The following is a 26,676-nucleotide window of genomic DNA, read 5'->3' as shown; positions in this document are numbered from 1 at the left end:
CTGGCACATAGCAGCCTGGGCGTTTTTGTACATTTGTTTTGTACATTTCTTCCATCTAACCCTAACAGAAGGCCCTCCCCTAGACCGAGGCAGGAGGAGGCCACAAAATGCTGTAACAGCTCAAACTGGCCCATTGTCATTCTGTATGTGACAATCAGCCGCTTACAGAATGACAAAGGGTAGGTGGGACTGCTCTTGTGCCCAAGGATGAGTACAAGTCGGCCCCATTAGGGAGCTGAGGCTTCTCACAGGGGAACAGCTCTGCTCCCTGCAAGGCCCAAAATTATGGACAAAAGGCATCCGTAAAAACGTTCCTCACGGATAACGGACGTGAGGGACAAATTACGGACTTTCCGTGAAATTTACGGATGGTTGGTCACCCTAGTGGGAAGGTGGGTTGCTGTGTCCTTCACTTGTCCAGGCGAAGAAGAATCATTTCTCCTACTGGGTCCCTCTGAGTGCTCTTTCCCTGTCTCATGTCCGATCCTCTTCCTCACATCCAGTTCCTTCACAATCCTCCTTCTCTTTTGTTGTCCTGTTTTGTAGTCTTTCCTGTCCTTCTTCTCTTTCTCTTAATCTTTCCTCTTCTGTTTATTGAAATAACAAAAGTCCTTCTTTTGTTTCTACTACAGGATGGGCATTTTGTGAGGGCCATCGAAGCTCAGGTAAGTCCTTAGTGTGAAATAAAGTATAATTTTCAATTACTCTGTTGTTTCTTTGAAGAGGAAATAAAACTCCTTTGCTTTCCAACAATCAACAGAATCACTATTGTTGTTGCTGATGTTTAGTGGTATTGAGCTGTATTTATAACCTGCTTTTTGTTAGTAACCAATCACATAATGCTTTACTTCTTATCTAGTTTTCTATTAATTTGCATGTGACCAGAAATGTGTGTTTCACAGTCCTTTCTAATACATTTTAAACTTCATTACTGCAAACAAACGTTTTTTCTTCCATCATGACGTCCATCGAGGAAGTTCAGGTAATTCCTTAGTGTGAAATGAAGTATCATTTTCAATTATTCTGTTGTTTCATTGAAGAGAAAATAGAACTCCTTTGCTTTCCAACAGTCAGCAGAAACACATAATGCTTTACTTCTTAATTTTACTTCTTATCTAGTTTTCTATTAATTTTCATTTGACCAGAAATGTGTGTTTCACAGGCCTTTCTAATAAATTTTAAACTTCATTACTGCAGACAAACATTTATTCTTCCATCATGAGGGTCATCAACGAAGCTCGGGTAAGTCCTTAGTGTGAAATAAAGTATCATTTTCAATTACTCTGTTGTTTATTTGAAGAGGAAATAGAACACCTTTGCTTTCCAACAGTCAACAGAATCACTATTGTTGTTGGTGATGTTTAGTGGTATTGAGCTGTGTTTATAGCCTGCTTTTTGTTAGTAACCAAACACATAATGCTTTACTTCTTAATTTTAATCCATATCTAGTTTTCTATTAATTTGCATGTGACCAGAAATGTGTGTTTCACAGGCCTTTCTAATACATTTTAAACTTCATTACTGCAGACAAACCTTTTTTCGTACCTCATTTTAGGTTTTGGTAGTGTTGTGCTACATTAGTAGCCCAGATTGTATTCAAACCTATAATTGTCCTCCTTTCAAAATTGAGATGTTGGTATGATGTAGTTTCCTAATGCCCAATCATTGAACTCTTTATATTTATATATGTTTGTCTACCTCTGTGTTCCTTGTTCTTGTATGCCAGTGTATGTGCAAGATGGTTAGGGTTGGGAAACAGTCAGAATACCGCAGTCTGAACCACACGTGTTCCGACTACACAAGCCCTACCACATTTGACTTAACCACGCATATGCCGTAACCACACATATGTGTGATTAAGGCAGTGCGTGGTCTAGCTACTGAAAGACGGAAGCAGAAAGAAGCCACAGTGAGGTAAGTGGGGCTGGGGGTGTAGTTTTTAGGGCTGGGAGGGGGCCGGGGTAGTTTTTAGGGCTGGTAGGGGGTTGGGGTAGTTTTTGGCGCTTGGAGGGGGTCAGGGTAGGTTTTAGGGCAGTGGAAGGAGTTGGGGTTGTTTAAGGGACCGCGCAGGGGTGACAGGGTAGTCTAACCTATGAGGCAGGGTTTTAGGCCTTAGGGTTGTGAGAGGGGAATGGGTAGTTGGATTCGTTTTTAGGGCTGATGGTGGGGGGGGGGGGTCAGGTTTGTTTTAGGGCAGTGGAAGGGGTTGAAGTAGATTAAGGGACAGCGTGGGGGTGGGGGCAGGGTAGTGTATGTAAAGGGGCAGGGTTTTAGACCTTAGGGCAGAGGAAGGGGAATGGGTAGTGGGGTTAGTTTTTAGGACAGGTGTGGGGGTCGGGGTAGGTTTTAGGGTAGTGTGAGCAGTTGGGGTAGTTTAAGGAACAGCATAGGGAGTGTGTCGGGGTAGTGTATGTAAAGGTGCAGGGTTTAAGGCCTTAGGGCAGTGGGAGCGGGATGGGTAGATGGCGTAGTTTTTAGGGCTGTTGGGGGTAGGTTTTAGGGCAGTGAAAGGGGTTGGGGTAGTTAAGGGGACAGCATGGGGGCGGGGTAGGGAACGTAAATAGGTAGGGTTTTAGGCCTTAGAGTAGTGGGAGGGGAATGGGCAGATGGGGTAGTTTTTAGGGATGGGGGGTCGGGGTATGTTTTACGGCAGTGGAAGGGGTTGAGGTAGTTTAAGGGCCAGCACAGGAGGTAGTGGGGCAGTGGTAGTTGCGACCTTAGCCACACATACCAATTCATGCCTATACCACGAAATTTCGTGGTGAAGGCATGCATGGTAAAGGAATGCATGGTTAAGAAGCATTTGTGGTTTGGGCTGCGTGGTAGAGGCATGCGTGGACTAAACATGCATGCTGTCATGCAACCGGTTAGGGTTTGGTTTGTTGGGCACAGATACATTGTTTGGACCAGACAGCATACTAAGAAAGTAAGTAGTGAAAATGATTTATGTTGGAAGGAGTTGAACTGACATGGATTCTAGGACATTGATTCACCAAAATGCCTGGGTTAGGGGAAGTAACATCACATAAACTTTGACCTTAATGAGACCACAAGAAGTGACAGCACATGACCCTTGACCCAGTTTCTTTCCAGGAAGCCATGCCCCATGACCATAATATCTCTACATTTTACATAGCAGAGGCTTCATAATAACAGCATGATTACTATAACAGGGTAAAACAAACAAATGACTATTTTAGATACCACCTATATTTTGATGCTGACTTGACCTTTAAACAATCTAGAGCATTATACTTCCCCTAAATTGTAGTGAGCTAGCAAAGTGAATGAGCCAGACAACATTTTAGATTGTTTCACCCGCCCCCAAGAAAAATTCCAAAAGAATGGGGCAAAATTGTGCATTTTAAAGAACAATTTTCACATAAGTTTGCTAAAATACCAAAAGGGCTGAAAGGGCAATCATAAATATGTAAATCCTTTCATGGTGTGTCATTCCAATGGAACCTGGCGATCCCCAGGAGTTGATCCCATTTTTTTCAAAATGTAATATGGGTGGCCCATAAAACAAAAATTACCCTTCATTGTGCCAGGGACAGCATTTTGTCATAGGTGTCTCTACATTCCATGGGTGCCCCCTTAGATCAAAAATGACATAAAATATGCTACTGCCAGAATTTTAGAACCTTACACTATAGGTGACCCTTATTAAAAAAATTACCTCAGTATGTCAGGGCTTGCATTTTGCTACCTTATCATATGCCAGGTTGTCCATCTTTATGCCAATTATTATCTGTGCTAGTACCAGCATTCCACATGGCAATAACTTCCTCAAGTATGTTAGTATTTTCAACTGGTGCCCTATATGCCATGAATTATCTATATCAAGCAAGTGTCAGTATTTTACAATTGGTGCACTTACGCTAAGAAGTTCTTCCAGTGTGCCAGGGCCAGCATTTTGTCACAGGTGTTTGTCATGCTAAGAATGTCTGCACATTATCCACTCTGACGTAGGCTCTATTTTAATCTCTGATCATGCTCCGGTTTCCTTAAGTCTAGACTTACTCCCCCCATAAAGGGTACTATGAGGTGGAGGATTCCAAATTCACATCAGCTTTCCTTGATTTTGCATCCCTGTTTTTTACAGACAATGAGTCTCCTCAGATATCCCCTCAACTGTTATGGGACACTTTTAAAGCTGACTCTAGAGATTTCATTATTTCATTTCTTGCCCAAAAAAGACGCACAGCCTCTCAATACATACAATTACTTAATACACAAATTTAACAATTGGAGCATTCTTATTACTTAACTAAGAATCAATCTGACTTGGATAAACTTCTTAAGGCCAAGTTCTCTTTCAATAAACTTTCCACGGAATCTGCAAATTTATATCTACTTAAATCTAGTGCTAAATATTACAGCGCACAAAATAAAGCTGGCAACCTTCTTGGCAATTATCTCAAAGTTAAAAAAGAACGCACAAAAATTGAATCTATTGTAATCTCGTCTAACATTACAATCCATAAAGACAAGGATATTCTGACAGAATTCACTGACTATTATCAAAAACTTTATACCCTGGAATTCCCCCCTCTATTATCTGACATTAATCATTATTTGTCCTCCATCCTCTCACCTTCCTTGCCAGAAGTAGATTTCTCTTCCTTAGTTACTGATATACACCCTAAAGATATTCTGGAGTCTATCCAGGTACTTAAAAAAGGAAAAGCCCCAGGGCCAGATGGCTTCACAATAGAATTCTAATCAAATTTTTCCAATCTACTTGTTCCCAAACTTCACCAATTATTTTCATTTTTTATAGCATCTAAGAAATCTGAAGGCTCCTTTCAGGAAGCTTTGATTTGTCTTCTTCCCAAAGAAAATAAAGATCATACTTTATGTAAAAATTATAGACCTATTTTTTTTATTCAACCTGGACTATGAGATATTTGCGAAAATTCTCGCGCTCCCTTTGGGTAAAATTTTACCAAAATTAATCGGTAAAGAACAATGCGGTTTCATCAAGGGCCGTCACCTTTCTGACAAAACCCGTCTCTTTTTTAATGTTCTTAACATTAATGTTCTTAATAAGTCCCACTCTTATAAACATTCATTAGCTGCATTAGATGCTGAAAAAGCATTTGACAGGGTTAATTGGCAATTTATAATCTCAACTCTTGTTTGGTTTGGTTTTGGTCCGAAATTTCTTTTTTATATCTCATTATTGTATTCCTTTCCTAGATCCTTTATCTTAGCCAATGGCCTTTTTTCTTCTTCGTTTCCTCTCCTCAGAGGTGTCAGACAAGGATGTCCTCTCTCTCCTCTTCTCTTTACTTTAGCATTAGAACCTTTTCTAACAAAAATTTGAATGAATAAAGATATTACTGGTTTTCCATATGGAGATAAACATCTGAAACTTTCTGCTTATGCAGACGATATTCTTTTATTATTTTCTAACCCTTAAACTTCTATTCCAACCTTTCTATCAGACGTTTCAGATTTTGCGTTGGTATCATGTTACAAACTTAATGTTGATAAATGTGAAATTCTCCCTCTAAATAAGTTTTGTTTTCATGCTGACTTCTTGGCTTCCTCTTTTCATTGGAGTTCGACCAAGATCAAATACTTAGGATTATGGTCCACACCCTCGATTAAAGATACTGTAACATTAAATATAAAAGATCTACAAACAACTCTAAATAAGTCTACAACTCGTTGGCATCCCTTGTTCTTATCTTGGTGGGGTAGATTGGACTCTATTAAAATTATGTTAGTCCCAATAATTTTATTTTTCCTCTCTAACCTCCCAGTTAATATCCCTAAATCCTGCTATAAAAATAGCCACTCTTTTCTATCAAAAGTATATGGCAAAACAAAAAATCTAGGATGTCCTTTTCCAAACTTAAATGTCCTAAACATTTGGGTGGAGTTAATTTTCCAGATTTCTCCTCATATCACACTTCATTTTTTCTTCCACATTTACATGTTATCTCAGCATATGTCTGAACTCACCTCTCAACCACTGTGGGTAGAGATTGAATCCTCTTTCATTCATCCTTTCACCTTTGAAGAATTTGTATCATTATCCCATATTCCAAAGAAATTTTCCCTCGCCACTCTTAAAAATTCCTGCAAAGCCTTTCTACCTCTTTTCCTGGATGGTCTAGATGATCGCTTACGATTCTTACAATCTCCTAATTGGTATAACCCACTTATTAAAATCAGAAATAAGACTCTTTTTTGGAAAGAGTGGAAGGATCCCGGTCTTAATTGGACTCACCAACTTTTTCAGGAGGGTACCTGTACCCCCTCCTCTGTACTTCAATCCTACTTTTCTCTACCACTATCCTTTTATCCCAAATATAGGTTATTGAGTACAGCTGCCCTTACACTTTCATCACACATGTCAAATCTTCTGCTCTCACTCTCCCTTTTTTAATTTCTTCATTCTACGCATCCGAAATTTATAAAAAATTACAAGATACCTCTAATACCCGAGATAAACCTAAAGTAGAAAGTGACTGGGAATCGGACTTAGAGTAATCGTTATCTATTTTAACCCTGGCACAAGATTTGGTCCAAAATAAGGAAATCCTCTAGAGCAGCAAACATTATTTTTTATATACAATACACTTTTGATCACTCTTGCCAAATTACATAAAATTGATCCCTCAATTCCCTCTACCTGCTGGTCCTGTTAAACATATGCTTACTGGTCCAACAATCCATGATTTTTGGGTCTGAGTGTGGCAACAAATTAATAAAAAAAATTCTACACTCTTCCCCTTTACTTTTTCACATATTTTTCTAGGTAGTCTTTCAGAGATATGGTCCTCCTCCACTATTAACACACCCATTGTTGACTTACTTAAAGCTGTAGCATTCCAACAAATGACTAAGTCATGGAAGAATGTCTCGAATGTCTCTTTCCAAGCCTGGTGGTACGGAGTTTGTTATAATCACAGTTTAGACAGGGCTTACGTTTATCTCATTACGCTTGCTATTAAACGAGATTTATTATGGTTACCCATTACTAATTTCTTGAACATGTCTGCTCAGTCCTTACCTTTACATACCCCTTGCAACGAAGAAGTACCCAAACCTCCTTGAAGTTAATAATGATTGTTTATTATCTATTGTGTTTTATCTCTTGGTTATTTTATACGTTTTTATTAGAGAACTTAATATATACCAACTGTTACATTTTAAATGCAAAGTTCTGTTGTATCATTTGATATATTCTTCCCTTCCCCCACCCCTCCCCCCTCCTTTTTCTGTTTCTTTCCCCGTTTATGATATTTGTGCACTATTTTATATTTAGATAATATATTTTATTGCTATTATGTTGTATTTTGATATTTAATAAAGATAATATATTCTATTGCTATTATGTTGTATTTTGATATTCAATAAATTATCTTTTAAAAATAAAAATTAAAAAAAGAATGTCTGCAAGTATGCCAGCATCAGTCGTTTGCCCGGGTATCTCTATGAGACAATATTTACCTTCAGGATAGCAGAGCAAACTACAAACTTGCAAGCATCACATCACATTCTCGCTCATACTCACATTCACTCACTCACACTCATTCTCTCACTCACTATCATTCATTCATTCTCATTCATACACTCACATTCCCTTAGACTTGTTCTTATTCATTCTCACTCACTCCATTGCATTCACTCTTAATTTTACTGTCCCTTACTCATACTTACTGACACTCAGGCCCAGGTTTACTAATGCTTTGCGCCACGTTTGGGTCACTTTCGGGACACAAACCGAGCACAAAGTGTTAGGATGGGATTTATTACCTATTGCAAGCCTGGATTTGAGTTGTATGGTATGTTAAAGTAACATAAAGTTGCACTATGCTCTGCTTTGCATACTTTTGCGTCAAGGGGGCGTTCAATGGGTAGTGTAGAGGTGTTCGGATGCAACCACTCATGAGTTTGATGCACAGCCCTATCTACAAACATTGTAAGAGAGGAATTTGGACAAAATTGCATGTAACCTCGAGGCAGGTGTAAAGAGATGGAATGTTTTAATTTTCCTTGTTTTTCCAACTTTGTATGTGTTCTGCATCGTACAGCACACATACAAAGTAGGAAAACCCTTAAAGCATAGTTTTTGTAGTAGAAAGAACCCTTTCAGTTCTAAATCTATTCGTCAGAGAAGGCACACACTCTTGCAATATGGCACACAGGTGTGTGTTGGCACATAGCTCCACGTGCATGAGTTAACAAACAACCATTCCAATCCGCTAGGGTAACTACCCCACAAACATATAACCAGGCACGTTCTCGTAATACTTTGAATAAGAAAGTTAAGTGTAAACTAAATAGTCCCTCAGGGGGAAACTACTGTCACTTCCATTAGGTATATCTCAGAGCAGGGGGGAACGGTCTGATGCCTTTGCCCTGCGAACCAATCAATCATCAGCGTTTGGGGAGACTGAGGCCCCTCTATCATCTCTATTCACTACTTCTAGTACAGCCAGTCTTTACAAAATTAACTCTGCTCAAGTCCATCGTCCAGCAGGACTAACATTCCACTCCTGCAAGTTAGTAGTACCTGTTGTGTAACGCCCCTAACACTTTTAAAGTACATCTTCCTGGTGTCCACCTTATAGCCTCTTAGACACTACTTGTTGCATGCTAGACTCAGGGGAAACAGCCATTACAACGCAACTTTCACAACGCACTACCATTACAATGAAACTTTTACAACGCAGGATCCATTATAACGCATGCCATTAAAACGTATGCCATTACAACGTAAGTATGGGTACGTATTTAATTTAATTTTAACACCTACACTATCCAACACTTACCCTACTATTACACCCCCTGGAGTTAGAATAGTAATTTTAACCCCTAAACTATCCAACACTTACCCTACTATTACACCCCCCTGAAGTTAGAATAGTAATTTTAACCCCTACACTATCCAACATTTACACTACTATTACATTTCCATTAATTAAAATAAAAAAAATACTTACCTTGTAATGGCATGCGTTGTAATAGCATCTGCGTTGTAATGGCATGCGTTGTAATGGCATGCGTTGTAACGGATCCTGCGTTGTAAAAGTTTCGTTGTAATGGTATGCGTTGTGAATGTATGCTTTGTAACGTCATACATTCAGACTCAGTGTTCCATATCAGTACTGTACCCAGTCATAGTTTCTGCAGTCCAGGGTAGTCTTCATTTAACAGTCTCACACAATAGTGACAGCCCCAGTTAGGCATGGCATGTCTAAGGACGCAAGGGCACATGCAAGGGGACGCTTCCCTCCACTCTGCCCAAGACTACCAGAAGGAGAATGCTCCATGGCATTTTCCAGTTCAAGAGTGCCTTCCTGCTGGGCATTGACCCAGGCAGTGGAACGCGCCACTGTCATACCCCATCTTTACTTTCAGTTGAGCCACCGGGTCTGCTGCAGCTCCTTGATTTGCACTCTTTGTGTCCAAACTTCTTAGGTGTCCCTGCTATGACAAAACTTTCAAGCTCATCCCACACATTCTCTGAGTTTGTGAAGAAATGTGTCCATCCCTTGTAGATTATTCACAACATTTCAGGAAATGGAGCATGTATCGGATGTCAGGTTTTCTCAGCTTCACCTCCGTACGACTTTCTCTGAGCACCATCTTTGTTATGTCAGGGAAAAGGCAGATAATGTAGCTGAAAAACTTGGGGTCCCCCTGGCTTCTGGCCCATTTCAGGATACTATCTGTGTCCCTATAGTGGAGTATTCAAGCTATAATAGCTCTTGGAGGTGCCCCCAGGGCAGTCTGGCGATCAGAGCCCTATTTGCTCTTTCAACAACAAACATGGGGAGAGTTTGTCAGGGTCCATTATGCCTTTGAGCCAGTTTTCAAGAAACAATTCAGCGGTGTGTCCATCAATCCATTCCGGGATGCCCACAAAGAGTAGGTAGAACCTCCTGGACCTACCCTCTGCATCTTCAGGCAGCTCATCAAGATATATTGTTCGGTCCTTAAGAGCACAGGTCTTCCACCATGTCACTTCAACCACATGTTGTTATATGGCCAGAGAACGGTCATTCACTTTGTGGAGGTCAGACCCCAGTAGCTCAATACTTTTGTGTCCATTTTGTGTTCTAGTGTCTGCCTCGAGCGCTCCATCGCCATTCAGATCTGAGCGCGAGATGATTCTAATGGAAATTATGGCGGCTGATTATTTCGCTACTGCATCTTCCATTTGCTTCCTTCATCTCCTTCTGTGTATTAATCCATTTAAGTTTGCTGCAGCATTGGGGGGCCTGTCTTGGCTGGCTGCAAGATGGCCGCACCTTGAGTGGGCTCTGCCGTCCAAGCTCTTTATCCATTACAATCCTGCAGCCTGAAACATCCTAGTCTGCTTCCCGCACTGCCTACCTGACCGGGCGGATCTCCGGTGCCGGCTGGTGTTTGTGTGGCCTCTTGCGAGTTCCTGGGGCTGAGGGCCAGGCCGGAGCTTGGTCCAGGCCTTGTGTCCTGCGGTGCCATTCCAGGGAGGCCTGTTCGGATGCCGCGGGGCGGGGGAGACGCCCACGGCGGAGCACCACTTCTTCTCCGGTGAGTGGCGCCCCGGGGGGCGGGTCGGCTGTGGACGGGCGGCAGGTTGTTTGTGGCCCGGGCTGCGTCTGTGGGTCTGCGGCCGTTCGGGAGCCTGGTGCCAGCTTTTATCCGGTGCGTCGGCCTGGGCGGATTCATGGAGCTGCAGAGACTGTCGCGCCCTCCCCTGCCTTTCCCCGCCTCCGTGGGGCTTCAGCCACGGGGCCTTGCGTGCTGCAGTTGGGCTGGGCAGGGGGCCCTGCCCTAGCGGGCTGTGAGCGGCTGGGGCTCCCGTGCGCATTCCCAGCCGGGGCGGCGGCTCCGGTGGCTGTCGGGCCCCTGGGAAGGACCTCCTCGGCCGTAGCTCCGATAAGCATCCACGCTAATCCTGAAGCGTAGTGTGGTGGAGCCCCGCCTGGCACCGGTTTACCCTGCCTGAAGTTGATGCCTGGATCGGCGCTTGTACTGGGGCCTTGTAGTTGTCACTGGGCCCCGTCCACCTATGCCTGGCTCTCTGGCCCCGCGGCCATTTCACGTCCATCCACCCCTACCGGGTGCCGCCTTAGACTATGTGCCTCCTTTGCTGCCTCAGCCTGCTGCTGCTACCTGATTGCCCAGTGGGCCCCTCGCGCTTTTGAGTGAGCCCCTGCCCCTGCTGGAGTGACTGAGGGGCCTGTTCTGAAAGCTGTGCCTGGTGCCGATGTCCTGCTTTGGCCCTCCCGGAATCTGTTGAAGATCCTCCTGTGTGTTGAGCCTGCGAGGAGTGGTGTCATAGCATTCCTGGGGACACTCCCTGCCCCCTTTTGGTCTGCCTTCGGTGCTCCTGCCTGCGCCTTCTGAGCCAGCCCGGTGGGCCCGCTGCAACTGTTGGCCTTTGGGGTGTGACCTCGCCGAACTCACTCTGTCCTGCTTTGGCGGTGTAGATCCGCGGCTCTGCGTGCGCTGTTACTGGATGGCCTAGTCTGCTCCCTGGATTCCCTGGCTGTAGTTCCTCTGCGCCTCGCACCTCGAGCCCCGTCCTGGGCTCTGTTACCCCTGCTGTCGCCCAGCGGCTTTACGGTGCCTGGCCTTGCCATGGGTAGGTCGAATCCTAAACAACCCAAAATTGCTTTTGACTTGCGTGAATCTTCCCGTCAGGAGGGCGCGGGCCCGAGTCAACGGACTCTGGTGGGCGTTGGATGCTCCCCTGGGACGTGAGGACGATCTTAAAGTAATCATGCTGGAGGTGAAATCTGCAGTCACTGGTATCGCCTCTCAGCTGGAGCAGCTTTCGGCTCGTCTCGGCACCGTGAAGGCCCGGGTGGACTCGCATGACAACCGACTTCTCCACGTCGAAACTCGGGTGTCGGACGCTGAGGACGCCGCCACACAGGACAGACGGAAGCTGCTCCAGACGGACAAACTTCTTGCGGTCATCCTTGAAAAGAACGAGGACCTGGAAGCTCGCTCCCGCCGGAGCAACCTACGCCTGTTGGGCCTGACGGAGTCCACAAATATCCCTAAGATGGAGGACTACATTGAGAATCTCCTTAGAGAGCTGTTTGGTGACGTCCTCTTATCCTTCTTTGTGGTGGAGCGGGTGCATCGTTCGCTGGGACCGTGTCCTCGTCCTGGTATGCCCCCGCGCCCCATCGTGGCCAAAATATTGAATTTCCGTGACCGGGATGCCATCCTCCGGGCGGCCAGAGACAGGGGCACTATTACTCACCAGGGTAACACTCTTTCACTCTATCCGGACTACACCATGTCAGTGCAGCTGTGAGAAGAGAATTCCTCCCGGCCAAGAAAATCCTCCAGAAGCACGAGGTGTCCTACTAGCTGGCCTATCCGGCGAAGCTGAGGGTTCGCCAAGGTACTAAGACGTTGGTCTTCCCAGACCCGAGGGAGGCTCTGGCATTCGCCAAACATCTGGACAGGGAGTCCAGACACTCTCCTGCCGGCTCTTCACGTGAGGCCACCAACCAGCTGAGTGACAATGACTGAAGTGTTGTGCAGACTACTGTATGTTTTCCATTATTGTTGTTGTCTCCTGTTCTTACTCTGCTGACCGGGGTTGGGCAGCGTTTTTCCCCCATTTCTTGCTCATCTCTGCTGCTTGAGGGGCCTTCCCCATATTATTGCAATGTATCTAATGTACTGGCAGATGGTTGGCCATTGTTGTGCGCAGCCTGGTATGCTCGCTGTTTCTTCTCCTTGACAGCTAGGCGTCATGTTTAGCGATGTCTGCGGTGCCTGTGCGAAGTGGACTTTCTGCCTTCATGTTGTTAGTTACATAGGCTGCTGTTCTTCTTGAGCTTGGCCACCCTGCCTTACCGCGGGGGTGTTCGCCGAGACACGCCATGCCCTACCAGGGATGATTCCCAACGCTCTGATTTTGCTTCCCTGTCCAAGATGGGGTTCCAGGGGCGGGGTGGGGGGGGTGTCTCAACCTGATTGGGGGTTGGAGTGGGCGGTGGGGGGGGACAAGGGTAGTTTTGTACTGTGGGGGGTGGGTGGGTTTCCTGGTGGGGTGGGGGTGGGGGAGTTCTCCACATGATGTTGTGGTGTTGTTGCTTTGTTATCTTGTAACTGGTTTTCTTTCTTTGTATGCTCCAATGCTTATATTGAGCCACGTCTGATCTTCTTCATTCCTGTGCCCGGCGAGTTACTTGCTGCCTCTTTGAACTTGCTTAGCCATGCCTATCCCACCCCAAGCAATGCGCCCTGGCTGCGACCCTGTCTTATTACCTCAGTGATGGAGTGCGTCTCTTCAGCCCTAGCGCTTGTCTTCTGCTGCCTCTGTATGCCCGCCTCCCCCTATCGGCTGTGTCACGGCAGTGTAACTATCGTACCACCGTTCCTCTTGCTACCTGGCGCAAGCGTCTGCCCTCCCCGATCTGGATACGGCATCCCTCGGGCCGCCACCTGTTTTCCTTGCCCCGAGGGGTCCCCCCTCCCTCCTGCGGGATTGGGGGGTGGGACACGATGGACTGCCTGACGGTCTCTTCCGTGCTCCACTGTCCCTGTCTCTACCCTAAATGGCTAATTTAACGTGCTGGACTTGGAATGTCCGTGGCCTTAATGACTTCCGTAAAGCCCGCCTGACCCATGCCCACCTGCAGCGCCACTGTGTGGATATTTGCTTATTGCAGGAGACTCACCTGCTCCCCAGCTCGGTCTCCAGGCTGCATGCACGCTACTGGGGGAGGCTCATTCCTCTACTTATTCCTCCTACGCCAGGGGTGTCTCAATCTTGCTGCGCCGAGGTCTCCCCTGGCAGACCTCCAATGCCCTAATTGATCCAGAGGGTAGATAAGTTGTTTTGGACGGCCTCTTATATGCTCAGCCGGTTACAATCGCTGCGGTCTATGGCCCGAACTCTGATGACCCTAATTTATTTCATCAAGTGTGGCATCTGATCTCCTCCTGTGGCCCTGCTGCGGTGATCTGGGGTGGGGATTTTAATATAGCTTTTTCCGCCGCGCTGGACCGCTCGGGGGCCCACCGGTTCCACCCGCGTGCTACTAGTGCCCTGGCCTCTATCTTAATTCGCTCTTCGACGTTTGACGTCATCTCCGCCCGGAGGCCCGCGAGGGGACTTGTGTGCGCGTGGCTGCTGGTCGAGAATTGACCTTTGGATTACTTCACCTGATGTTTTGTCTTGGACGGTCGATGCCACTCACATGGCCCGAACCCTATCGGATCATGCGCCGGTTCAACTTACCATCAAACCCCCCTTCTCTCAATGCCGGGCCTCCTCCTGGCGCCTTTCTCCCAGCGCCCTCAGGGACACCGTATTCTGCGACGAAATTCAGTCCTCCATTACTACAATTTTCGAGCTCAACGTGGGATCAGTGGACTCCGCTTCGTCCTCTGGGAGAGTTTCAAAGCATACATACCGGGGGAATGCATATCTAAACAATCGGGTGTTGTCCGGTCTATCCGGTCTACACTAGCTAGACTGGAGGGAGAGATACGTGACCTTGATGCTGCTCTGCTATTGAATCCTGGTCCTGATGTGCTGGCGCTCCTGCGCCAGAAACATACTGAATTTTCTGACGAAGCTGGCCGCAAACTCTTCTTCTTGGGCAGAGAGGGTCGGGCACGTCGATTCGGGGAGGGGGACCGCCCAGTGCGCACCCTTGCCAACCCTCCTCGAGCTGCTTCCTATTTCACCGCCCTCTGTGATGGCGGTCCGGATCGCACCACATCCACTGGGGAGATTTGCGCCCGGTTCGCCGCATTCTACTCTGATCTTTACTCCGCCGGCCCTCCCCCCCACCTCGGTGGACTTTGACCAATACTTTGAGCCCATTGCCCTGGTTTGGTTGGCGGATCATCATCGGAAATTCCTTGATGAGCCTTTTTCGAAGGAGGATACTGGCGGCTATAAACAGCCTCCCGAGTGATAAGGCACCGGGCCTCGATGGTCTGCCAGCTTCCTTTTATAAGTCATTTGCCGATCCTCTAGTTCCTCATCTGGCCGCCATGTACAACGAATCCTTAGAGACGGGCACGTTCCCACCATCCCTTTGCGAGGCCTCGCTGACCCTCCTACTCAAGCCTGATAAGCCGGCGGATCGATGCGATTCGTATCGCCCCCTTTGCCTTATTAATATAGACAACAAGATCTTCGCCAAAATAATTGCCTCTCGTCTTTTAATTTTAATGCCCACTATCGCCCTACCGGATCAATCTGGCTTTATTCCCGGCAGGGCCACCTCACACAACCTCCGTTCTCCACCAAATTAACCCTGAGCTCCCAGCCGTGGCGGCATTGCTCGACGCCACAAAGGCGTTTGATACCCTGGAGAGACCGTTCTTATTCTATGTTTTATCGCGCATGGGCTTCGGTGCCCATTGCTTGCAGAATATTCGTCTTCTATATTCTAATCCCACGGCCCGGCTCCGCATAAACGGACTGGTGTCTGATCCCATCGCCATATCCCGCGCAACAAGCCAGGGGTGTCCTTTGTCACCCATGCTTTTCGCGATCGCAATGGAACTCCTAGCTGCCCGGCTGCAGCAGCACCACACCTACAGGGGCATCGGCTTTTCATCTCGCTCCCTCCTGGTATCCATGTACGCGGATGATGTCACTCTTTATGTTTGCCACCCTCAGGACAACGTTAGCCCCCTGGTGCGAGAGGTCATTCGATTCGGTGGACTCTCTGGCGTCCAGATCAACTGGAATAAATCTGTGCTTTTTCCCCTAACTGACGCCACCCTACCGTTCGCGCCTGATTATCCCTTTGAGTGGCCTTCCGGCCCCACGCGTTATCTAGGGATTTGGTTGAACAGGAACCCGGACGAGCTTTGGCGCTCTAACTTTGGTCGCGCGGTGGATTGGTTTGAGTCCAAGATCCCTCAATGGAGCCGGATACCGCTATCTCTGGCGGGCCTGGTTGCTATTGCCAAGATGGTAGTCCTCCCTAAATTTCTCTATTTATTTTCCAATATACCTATTGGAAAATAACAGCTGACAGCTTATTTCCTCCGTCGACTGCGCTCGTTGGCGGTGTCGTTGGTATGGGCCGGGCGGCACCCCCGAATCACGTATGAAATTCTGACACTTCCTATCTCGATGGGTGGTCTTGGGGCCCCGGATTTCAGAAAATATGCCCTTTGCGCTCAAGCCAGCTTCCTCCACTTCTGGTTGCATCCCACCCCCTACCAACCCCATGTCGCAGTGGAATCAGATGTGGTCTTCCCCTGGCCCCTGTCCACTGCCCTATTCGCACCTGCTGTTCGACCCCGGGTGGAAGTGAATACTGTGGAGACACTGCGTTGGGCATGGTCACAGCTGAGCCGCCTAGCTGGTCTCCCTCTGCTATCCGCCTATGCCGTACCCATTGTTGACCACCCGGACTTTCCGCCCCTGCAGTCCTCTGCTATGTCTAGCCATGCGGCATCTCGAGGCCTTAAGACCGTTGCGGATCTATACCCAGACGACTCCTTCTATCCCCTTCCGGAGTCCCCGTCCCTGATGGACACACTCCTTTTTTATCAGCTGCACGCCACCTGTCGGAAACTGCACCCAACCTTCCCGCACCCCCGCCTACTTTCCCGGCATTAGATTACGTATACACTTCGGCCTCCCCACGAAAACTTGTTACCAGATTGTGCGCCCTTACTTTGCTGACCTCTAGTGTCTCCTCGTCTCGTGCGCGCGACGCTTGGAGCGTGGACCTCGGTGTGGAGATTTCGGACGCCGATTGGCTTTACTGCTGTAACCAGACCACTAAACTGTCCCCCAATTATCGGCTTCGCTTGATCCACTTTACATTTTTACACAGGTTCTATCGCACACTGGTACATCTTCACCGCTTGGGGCTATGCCCAGAGGACTCTTGCAGGCGCTGTTCGGCGCCGGCCGCGGACTTTGCGCACCTGTCCTGGCTTTGTCCTAAGGTGCAGGGGTTCTGGATAGAGGTCTGTTCCATTATTTCTGCCATTACTGGCTCGAAGGTGCGTCCAGATCCTTCCGTTTGTCTTCTTGGTTTTGTGAAATCCTGTCCCGATGCTTCCCGCCGGCTGATCGCCATGCTCCTGGTGCTTGCGAGGCGGCGAATAGCGATGTGCTGGGGCCGCTGGCCCGCTCCTGAGACCGCTGCCAGGCTGGAGGACGCCTCCTGTTGTCAAACGCTCCTGTCTGAGTTCTGGGACTTGATGCCGGCCAGATCGCGCCCAGTTGACATTTGGGGCCCCCTGGTTGCCTATCTCCTTTTCCGCACCGCCTCTAGCAGTGCTGCCTCCCCTGTGCTCCCTGCTGGCCCTGAGCCCGCGGCGGCTGCTGCTGATAACTGCACCTGACGGCCCTTGCCCACCCTGTCCTCCACCGCGCTGACAGCTAATCTCTACCCGGGCTGCCCCTCCCGTGCTTGCCGCCGGCCGCCGGTGCTGGCTCCCGGTACCCCGGTCTGCCATGGCTTCGACCGCCCCTACGCCTCTCCCCCGGGGAGGATCCTGCTTTTCATGTCACCACGCCGAGATTTCTCCTCTTTTCTCTTGTATTCACTAGGCAGCACATTACTGTCAAGCTTTTGTTTTTCATGAATGCTTGTTGAATATACGTTATCTATTGAAATAGACATGGACTCGCTATTATGTAATTTGTCACCATGCACAATGTACAGACGTGGAACTCTCTTTTGGATTGATGTGTTGTATTATGTATGCATTATGTAAACTGATACATAAATAAAAAAAATAAAAAAGTTTGCTGCAGCATTCAAAACGTTCTATCAGAGGGCATAATTACCCTGAGTGTCAGAAACATGGATGGTGCAGGCTAATCTTGGGGCTTGAAGACTGCCCAAATGCATTGATCAGTTGTCCTTCCCCAATGTCTGGGTCAACCTTCGCAATGATCAACTGATGTATTCTACCTCCGCTGGGGACTCCCTCTCCTTCAGACTTCCAGCCTCCTCCCTATGTGATATGTTATGTATTGCCCCCTCCTTCCCCTTTGGCAGGTCGGTAGGCCAGCAACATTAGTAGGTATGGGGAACATTCAAGGAGGAATCTTCGCCCTAGAGTTCGTGCTATCCGGCAGTCCAGTGTGTTGGCTGTAGTTATCATTCAGGTGTACATCAGTCAATTTACCGTCAGCCACATCTCCCAAGGGTCCATTTCCAGGACTCCACTTCTGTGGGGGAGACCTGGATGTGTGTGCCCTCTCATGTATCCCTGCCGGTATGTCAGGCGTGGCCAGACCCCCCCCCCCCAAGGGCTGCCACGTAATGTCTTCAGGCCGATGGGCTCTAAGTACTCTCTCTGTGCTAGCTAAGGCTCCACTCTCCTATTCAGTCACACCAGTCTGCACACAGTAGTACTTCTTGCTGTATGTGCTATATGGGTCTGGGCGTGCTGGGTCAGCACTTGCCGTCCACCTCCCAGTTGTGGCGGTAGCAGCACACAGGCTCTCGCTGCACTTACCTCTAAACCGGGTTGCGTATCTCCAGGCCCGGCTTTAGGACAGTGCGACTGGTGTGGCCGCACTGTGCCCTGACCTGTGGAGGAGGCACCGACTTCAGGGGAGTTGATGGCACTGTGTACAGCAATAACTTATGATTGGAGAGATGAGGGGCAGTTATGCCCAGTGGTAGTGAGCAGGTGGTCATGGGGTGTGGAGGCACCAAAAATGATTGGCGCAGTTGTCTTCTGGTGCTGCATTCTCCTCTCTACTTAGGCCCCATGCAAGGTACCCAAGGGCAGCCGGTGCCCTCAGAATTTGAGAACCGCTACACTCAAGCCCGGCCGCAATCCTGGGGACCAGCAGGCCCTAGATGTAGCTGCATGCTGAGACGGCCGTTTCCACCGTCCAAGTCACTTTGCAAGTGTGCCCATCACACAGGGGGCCTTATTCAGTGGCTTGACTTCAGGGGGGACAACTGTATGACAGAGGATTGCACAGGGAGTGCAGGAAGCCCTAATTGAAGATGCCAGGTCAACCATCTTGGTTGGCCCTGCCTCCATTTTTTCATCGGAGTTGGTAGTATTTTTGAAGTATCTTCTGGGATACATATTGGGTATTCCCTGGAACAAATACTGTAGACTTCAAATAATATTGATAATGAAGATCCTTATGTTTCCAAAGTAATAAAGGCATTTACAACATTCTATTTTGCTAAATATGAGGTAGGTTTGAACTAAGAGTAAGATTAAGGGTCAGGGTTTTTAGAGGTTGGTGAAAGTTAGGAGCATGGCTAGAGTAAGATTTGGGGTATGCTAAGGGTTGTGACAGAGGTAGGGGTAAGGGCTATGTTATGATCTACTGTTGCCTTTCCCCTTGCCTATGTATCTCTTTCTTACTGCTCAGCCAGAATCAGTGTTGGTGTGCTTGGAGATGTCTGGAATGTTGAACGATTGATGATGTTGTGGAATGCATGGGTGCCTGGTGAGGTTGGGAATGTCAGTTGGAGTGTGCAAGCTGAGGCTGCTCCTGGTGGGGCATCACATGGACTTAACATCTTCCAGTAACTTTCTGATTCTGTTAACTTATCAATAAATCTACAATATATATCTACACATTACCTTGCTACTGAAGATACTTTATTTACAACACTGGTGACGATTTAAAAGAACCTGCGTGTTGCTGAAGGATTACCCTGCTACTGGAACTAAGGATTTAACTAAGTAAGGAATTTAAAGTAGAATTAAGGATTAATATAAATACGCTTTGGTCAGCCCCACCAGTGTCCTTTGTCAACAGGACAGCCTGCTGACCAGGGCGTTTGACTTTCATTTGACTTTCTACTGCAGATTCTAGTGCAGTTACTGTGGAGATTACTGCAATCCTTGGAGGGGTTGCCCTTGCCTAACACTCGTGGAACAACTGTTAAGATGTTTTACCAGTAGTGAATGGTGTTTGGGATTGGCACCAACGACGTGTGTTCAATGAAACCGGCACTTATGGGAAGTATTACATTTAAAATAAACAGTGGATAGCAGACAAGTGTTTGACCGTCTACTACTGCAGACAGGGCGTTTGATTTTCATTGTATCTTTTATTGCTGTTTTTTGAACAACTGTGAACATTTCTGCCATCCTGCTGCCTTGCTGTTGTCCCAAACAAACAGCTTCTGGCAGTAGCAACTGGCTCTTGGGATTTATCTGCATCGACGTGTGAAGGGAGGAATTATACCTGGTTTACTTGGGCGTTTCAACTAGTGACTAACTGTGACTTTACACCCTGGTAACGCTTACATGGTGCAAGTAATGTGTTTCACTGCCTTTTAAGTAACAAGGTTAGTGCTGTAGGGCAGATAACACAGGCGTGGTATGTTTCCAGAGAGTGTTTCCAGTGGAAGTGCTTTGGGCGAAGCAAGAAACAGTATCCATGTTTCAAGTGAGTAACTATATACAGTTAATTGAATTTGTTATTCGGTTCACAGTTAAACAGTCGCGCTTATTATTTGAAACTCTGCACGAGCTGGGCAATGTGCATGGAACTCACCTACAGTGTCAACAGCGAGGAGTCCATTCTGATGTTGTTGCAGGTTTTGCTGCTTCTATACCGGAATGCCAAGAGCTACCCGGTGGAGCGTGAACTGCGTGTCGCCATGTTGGGATTGGCATTTCAGACCTACCCGTTTCGGCAACCACACATTATTTCCTGAATTTGGCACTGTATATTTTATTTGGATAAGAGGAAGAGGCCGCTCCTTCCACTGACACGCCGTGGAACTCTGGAACCTCCTCGACACAACATCACCAGACATCGCCTTCCTCACGGAAACCTGGATGAACGTCTCCTCAGCCCCCGACATCGCCAAGATCATCAGGAGGGACCGCGTCAACCAGACCGGAGGAGGCATCGCCATCGTCCACAAGAACACCATCCGCATCACGACCGACTCCAACGACACCCTCGCCGCCGCCGAGCACCTCCACTTCCAACTACACACTGACCCAAAGACGACCCTCAGAGGCACCCTCGTCTACAGACCCCCGGGACCACGCACACAATTCAGCGAAGACATCACGGACTTCATCAGCCCGCACGCCCTCCCCTCCGCCGACTACATCCTCCTAGGGGACCTCAACTTCCACCTGGAGAACAACAAGGACCGCAACACCGCCGCCCTGCTGGACAACCTCGCCAACCTCGGACTCAAGCAACTGGTCAACACCCCAACCCACTATGCCGGCCACACGCTTGATCCCGTCTTCTCATCCAGCAAGCACATCACCTTCAGCCACTCCACCGGACGCCACTGGACCGACCACAGCTGCGTCCACTTCAGCTTCAGAAGAACCATGACCCACCACCGCCCGCAACAGGTTCCTCACAGAAGCTGGAGCAAGATCACAGCCGACCAGCTCACCACCTCCCTCAGCCAGAACCCACCCGCCAGCACAGCGGACCCCAATGAAGCAGCCCGCAACTTCACGCAGTGGCTGACCGCCTGCGCCGATGACCTCGCACCACTGAAGAACCCTCCCAGCAGACCCAGAAGTAAGAAGGCCTCCTGGTTCACCGACTAACTCAAGGACTCCAAGAAGAACTGCCGCACCCTTGAGAAACGATTCAGAAAAGGGGGTGGTGATGGATAGAGTATCTGAATTAAGCAGAACACTCCTACCCAGTCAAAAGATCAGGGCTTGATCCATCACCGTTTTTTAGCTCACTGCACCATCCCAGTTCAGAACCTGGCTACATGCAAATTAGTCTGGCCCTGGCCCAGTGCATCATGGGAACAGGGCAGACCAAACTACCAAGCCAATTCTTTACTGGAAAGGAAACAAGTTTCCGGGGACCGGTTTCTGGCATTTCAGCCGTCATCGGCCCGGCTTGCTTGAATCCTGATGGTGCAGTGAGCAAGGGACTCATGTCTGAGCATACCCTGCCACACCTGTAGTGGCCAAAAACGATTCAGAAAAGGGGGTTGTGATGCACCCTTGAGAAAGCCTGGCTCTGGGACCAGACCACAGACAACATGACCGCCCTCAAACACGCCACCCGCAAGCACCACCAGCTTATCCGCACCACCAAGAAGAAATCACTGAAGGAACGACTGGACAACAACGCCCACGACAGCAAGGAACTCTTCAGCATCATCAAGGAGTTCTCCAACCCCAGCACCGGCAACAACGACATCACTCCTTCACAAGATCTCTGCGACTCCCTCGCCTCGTTCTTCCACCGCAAGATCGCCGACATCCTCAACAGCTTCGGCGTGCCATCCACGCACCCAACCGTCGAACCAACGCCCCCCACCGCCACCCTCCGCACCTGGACCACGGTGACCACCGAAGACACAGCCCGCACGATGAACACCATCCACTCCGGATCTCCAACCGACCCCTGCCCCCACCACGTCTTCAACAAGGCCGACTCCACCATCACACCCCAACTCCGGAAAATCATCAACACCTCTATCAACACCGCCACCTTCCCGGAGAGCTGGAAGCACGCCGAGCTCAGTGCCCTACTGAAGAAACCAACAGTGGACCCCACCGACCTCAAGAACTTCCGCCCAATATCGCTCCTCCTTTTTCCTGCTAAAGTCATCGAGAAGATAGTCAACAGACAGCTTGCCGCCTTCCTCGAGACAAACGGATCCCTCGACCCCTCGCAGTCCGGTTTCAGAGCCAACCACAGCACTGAGACCGCCCTCATCGCAGCCACCGACGACATCCGAGCCCTGCTCGACAACGGGGAAACAGCGGCACTCATCCTCCTGGACCTCTCTGCAGCGTTCGACACTGTCTGCCACCGCACCCTAGTTCAACGCCTCAGCAACATCTGCATCCAAGAGAAGGCACTGGAGTGGATCATCTCGTTCCTCGCAGGAAGAACACAGAGAGTCCACCTCCCCCCGTTTCGATCCGAGGCCACCGAAGTCATCTGCGGCGTACCGCAAGGATCATCACTCAGCCCCACCCTCTCCCTCACCAGAGACCCCGACACCGCCAGAACCAGCCTACACGAAGGGATGAAAGACGTCGCCGAGTGGATGAAGAACAGCTGCCTGAAACTGAACTCAGACAAGACGGAAGTCTTCATCCTGGGACCATTGCCCTCCGCCTGGGACGACTCCTGGTGGCCCCCCTCCCTGGGCACCACTCCCAAGCCAACAGACCACGCACACAACCTGGGCTTCATCCTGGACTCCTCCCTCTCGATGACCAGACAAGTCAACGCCGTCTCCTCATCATGCTTTCACACCCTACGCCTGCTCCGCAAGATCTTACGATGGATCCCGACCGAAACCAGGTAGACGGTCACCCAGGCACTCGTCACCAGCCGACTGGACTACGGAAACACCCTCTACGCCGGCACCACAGCCAAGCTACAGAAAAGACTCCAACGCATCCAGAACGCCTCCGCCCGACTTATCCTGGACATCCCCCGACGCAGCCACATCTCCGGCCACCTGAGGGACCTGCACTGGCTCCCCGTCAACAAGAGAATCACGTTCAGGCTCCTCACCCACGCACACAAGTCTCTCCACGACCTGGGCCCCAAGTACCTCAACGACCGCCTGACCTTCTACACGCCCACCCGCCAGCTACGATCTACTAGCCTCGCCCTCGCCGCCATACCACGCATCCGAAAAGCCACCGCCGGAGGAAGATCCTTCTCCTACCTGGCGGCCAAGACATGGAACTCCCTCCCCATCCACCTTCGGCTGACCCAGGACCATCTCGCCTTCAGGAGACAACTCAAGACCTGGCTGTTCGAGCAGTAGCGGACCCCTTCCCCCAAGCGCCTTGAGACCCTTCCGGGTGAGTAGTGCGCTATACAAGTGCTATGATTGATTGATTGATTGAGGCTGAGGTTGGTGGTGCTGCGGTACACTGTTTTTGAACTTCTGTACAATGGTTATCAGTTTATCCACCATTTTACAGTGGTAAGTGTCTCTTTCCTTGTCATCAGGGAGGTGCGAGCTGTTCCTCTTCGCTGTGCAGTCCTGTGATGTTGTGGTAGCGCACATTTTACTGTGACTCACCCGACGAAGTGCACTCAGACGTGCCACCACTGCCTGTATTTCGGCTTTACCTGGAGATGCACCATGTTTACATGGGAAGAGTGGGAGACTCTAATAGCTCTTTTCCACCTAGTGTTAATAGAGATATGTTATCGGAAATATACATTCTCTGTGGCGTGCTTTTTGAGCAAGGATTTCAGCTCTCCGTATGACCAAAACGTTTCACATGACTTGTGGGACATTGACCATGAGGAAGTCACTGTTCTACACTGCATTGGATGTGTACTATCAAGCTTTGACAAAGACCTCGGGTGAGAGATCGCTCACCGGAGTGAAAGACTTTGATTTTGTCTTTTACTATTTTACACTGTTTTGGTGGTGGTGGGGGGGGGGGGGGGGGGGGGGGGGTAGTGCGTTCCTTTTCAAGTTGACCTTTTAGTAACATTGTATGAGGTTGTAGAGATGTGCCTAATGTCTTTGCTTCTGTTATTGCATGGAAAAGGGCAGGTGAGTGTGTAGTGTTCCTGGTTACTTTAGCGTGCGTGGTTGTCAATATACTCTGTGTGAGTGTAAGGTCTCTCGCACTACTTTACCCCTAGTTTTCCTGTAGCTTTTGGTTTATCAACCACTTATTTGTGGTTATTTGTTGACATGATTGTGCCCTAGTTTTCCCGTAGCCTTTGGTTTATCAACCACTGATTTGTGGTTATTTGTTGACATGATTGTATCGGTTTCCTGCACTGTTTGGATTGTGTAGGTGAAAGGTTTTTCCCTGTTGGGGCTACGTTAGGAGAAGACACCTTCTTATGAAGCTTCTCTGTGTGTACCTTATATACAATTGTCACCTATGTGGGTGAAAGGTTTTCCCCGTTTGGACTGTGTTAGAAGAAGACGCTTTCTTGCAAAGCTTCTCTTAAAGGTTTTCTCTGATGAGACTGGATTATGAGAAGACACCTTCTTACGAAGCTTCTCTGGTTTTACTTTTGAAATGTTTGACTTGAATTTTAGTATTGTCTAAGCCTGATTCTTTTCTTGAAACTCTTTGATTTTGATTCTTGGTGTGTGAATTTGTTGGCTTAATGAATTGTCATACATTTCATTTATTTGATATGTTCCTTAATTCATTTGCTCAATGTCTTTTCATGCATCTTTTTTTTTTTTTTTTTACGACCTTTATTGTTGTTACAGAGGTAAACCACAGCTTTGTGCCTACAACCCAATGTGTCAGGCCGGCAGCGATAGTACATAGATCGAGTATATTCCCCGACCTCGGGCACAGCGCCAATTACGTACACAGCATGTCGCCTACAACCCATGTGGGCCGGCCGCGATAACTGTTATTTAAAGCTGTAGAATGAAGCGTATTACCGCAAGCAACCTATCAGTCAATAGCAATTCGTACACCCTTGAGGTCTAATTTTTTACTTTTTGTCGCACTCTAAACATTAACAACAACACGTTACAGAACCAAGGAGGTCAGTCTAATTCCCATGTGAGTTCCCCGGCGGGGGGTGTGGTAGTCAGGGTCTCCGGATTCCAAGTCCGGCGAGGTGTGACTCTGAGCAGTAGATTGAGTGTGCGTGTGGTTGCATACCTTGGTGTACGGTCAGTCATGTACTTCTCACTGGGGGAGGGGCTATGTGTATAGTCTATGCCTGTCTCCGGGTATGGGGGCGATGTTCCACCCTGAAATGCCAAGACATGTACAATGCGCGAGTGAAGGTGGGGGGGGGGAAGAGGAAGGAAGGTGGGGGGGGGGAGGAGATTAGCTGGGCCAAACCACACCGTTAGTGGTTCATAGCTCCGTCTCTCGTGCGCACCAGGAATGATCTGAGGGCAACCCCATTCACCCCCACGTTGGCTCTAGGAATCGTGCGTGGAGGAGCATTGCAGGCAATAAATCCCAGCTAGGTGCCCTCTAGAAGGCGGGTGGTAGGCGTGCCTTGTCTCGTCCTCACGACTGAGAGGAGGCGCCGTGCAGTCCACAGGGTTGCTCAACCAGCCCCGCTTCCTCCCGATCTTCAGTACCAGCTTCAGCAGTAGATTGGGCGCGGAGCAGATAGGCAGAGAGCGGGCCCCATAGATCTTTGGGTCGCGATTTATGTGGTAGCAAGTCGGCATAATTGTGTAGTTGGTCTTGCCAGGTTGACATGGTTGCCAGCCATAATTTGAATTTGGGGGCACGGCCCCAGCCCCATCTGCACGCCACATGGCGTTTTGCAATTAGGAAGCCCATTGCGGTGAATTTCCGGAATCTGTTATTTGCTGCGGTGGGGAGCCCCAATAATGCAACCTTGGGACAGGCTTCCAATTCCATCCCTATCATTGTGGACATGGCCTCGGTCACCTGCGTCCAGTACAGCGCGACTGCTGGGCATGACCACGCCAAGTGCATAAAGTCAGCTCCTGCTTGTCTGCATCTGGCGCAACGGTCATCCTCTCGAAGACCAAAACGGCATAGCTTGGCGGGAGTGTAATAGAGGCGGTGTAGGAATTTATAGTGGATCAGTCTAAGGCGAGCATTTCCCGTCACCGATACTGTATGGGAGCAGCTGTCCTCCCATTGTTCGTCTGAAAGGGGAGGATCTAGGTCCGCGGCCCAGTCACGTCTGGCACGCAGTTCTGGGGGAGCGGAGGACGCATACGTGTGGTTGTAGAGCATGGAAACAACGTGTTTCGGGGTGTCCTGTTGAAGCAGTGCATGTAGGGGCGCAAAGGTCTCCGGCTCATCCGGGAACTCCAG

General features: G+C 48.7%; 1 protein-coding gene across 2 annotated transcripts in view; it reads left to right on the top strand.

Annotated features, from left to right (window-relative positions):
* LOC144828401 (NFX1-type zinc finger-containing protein 1-like) overlaps window positions 1–26,676 on the top strand; it is a 1,040,362-nt gene that overhangs the window by 401,095 nt on the left and 612,591 nt on the right. For both annotated transcript variants that reach the window (XM_078686524.1, XM_078686523.1), the window contains exons 7-8: window positions 633–665; window positions 1,198–1,242. In XM_078686524.1, coding sequence (XP_078542650.1) covers window positions 633–665; window positions 1,198–1,242 — 78 coding nt within the window. The remainder of the gene's footprint in view (window positions 1–632; window positions 666–1,197; window positions 1,243–26,676) is intronic.

This window comes from Lissotriton helveticus, chromosome 4_1, assembly GCF_964261635.1.
Source record: "Lissotriton helveticus chromosome 4_1, aLisHel1.1, whole genome shotgun sequence".
Taxonomy (NCBI): Eukaryota; Metazoa; Chordata; class Amphibia; order Caudata; family Salamandridae; genus Lissotriton; species Lissotriton helveticus.
Note: the sequence above shows the minus strand (reverse complement) of the source record. Positions and strands in the feature narration are given on the sequence as shown.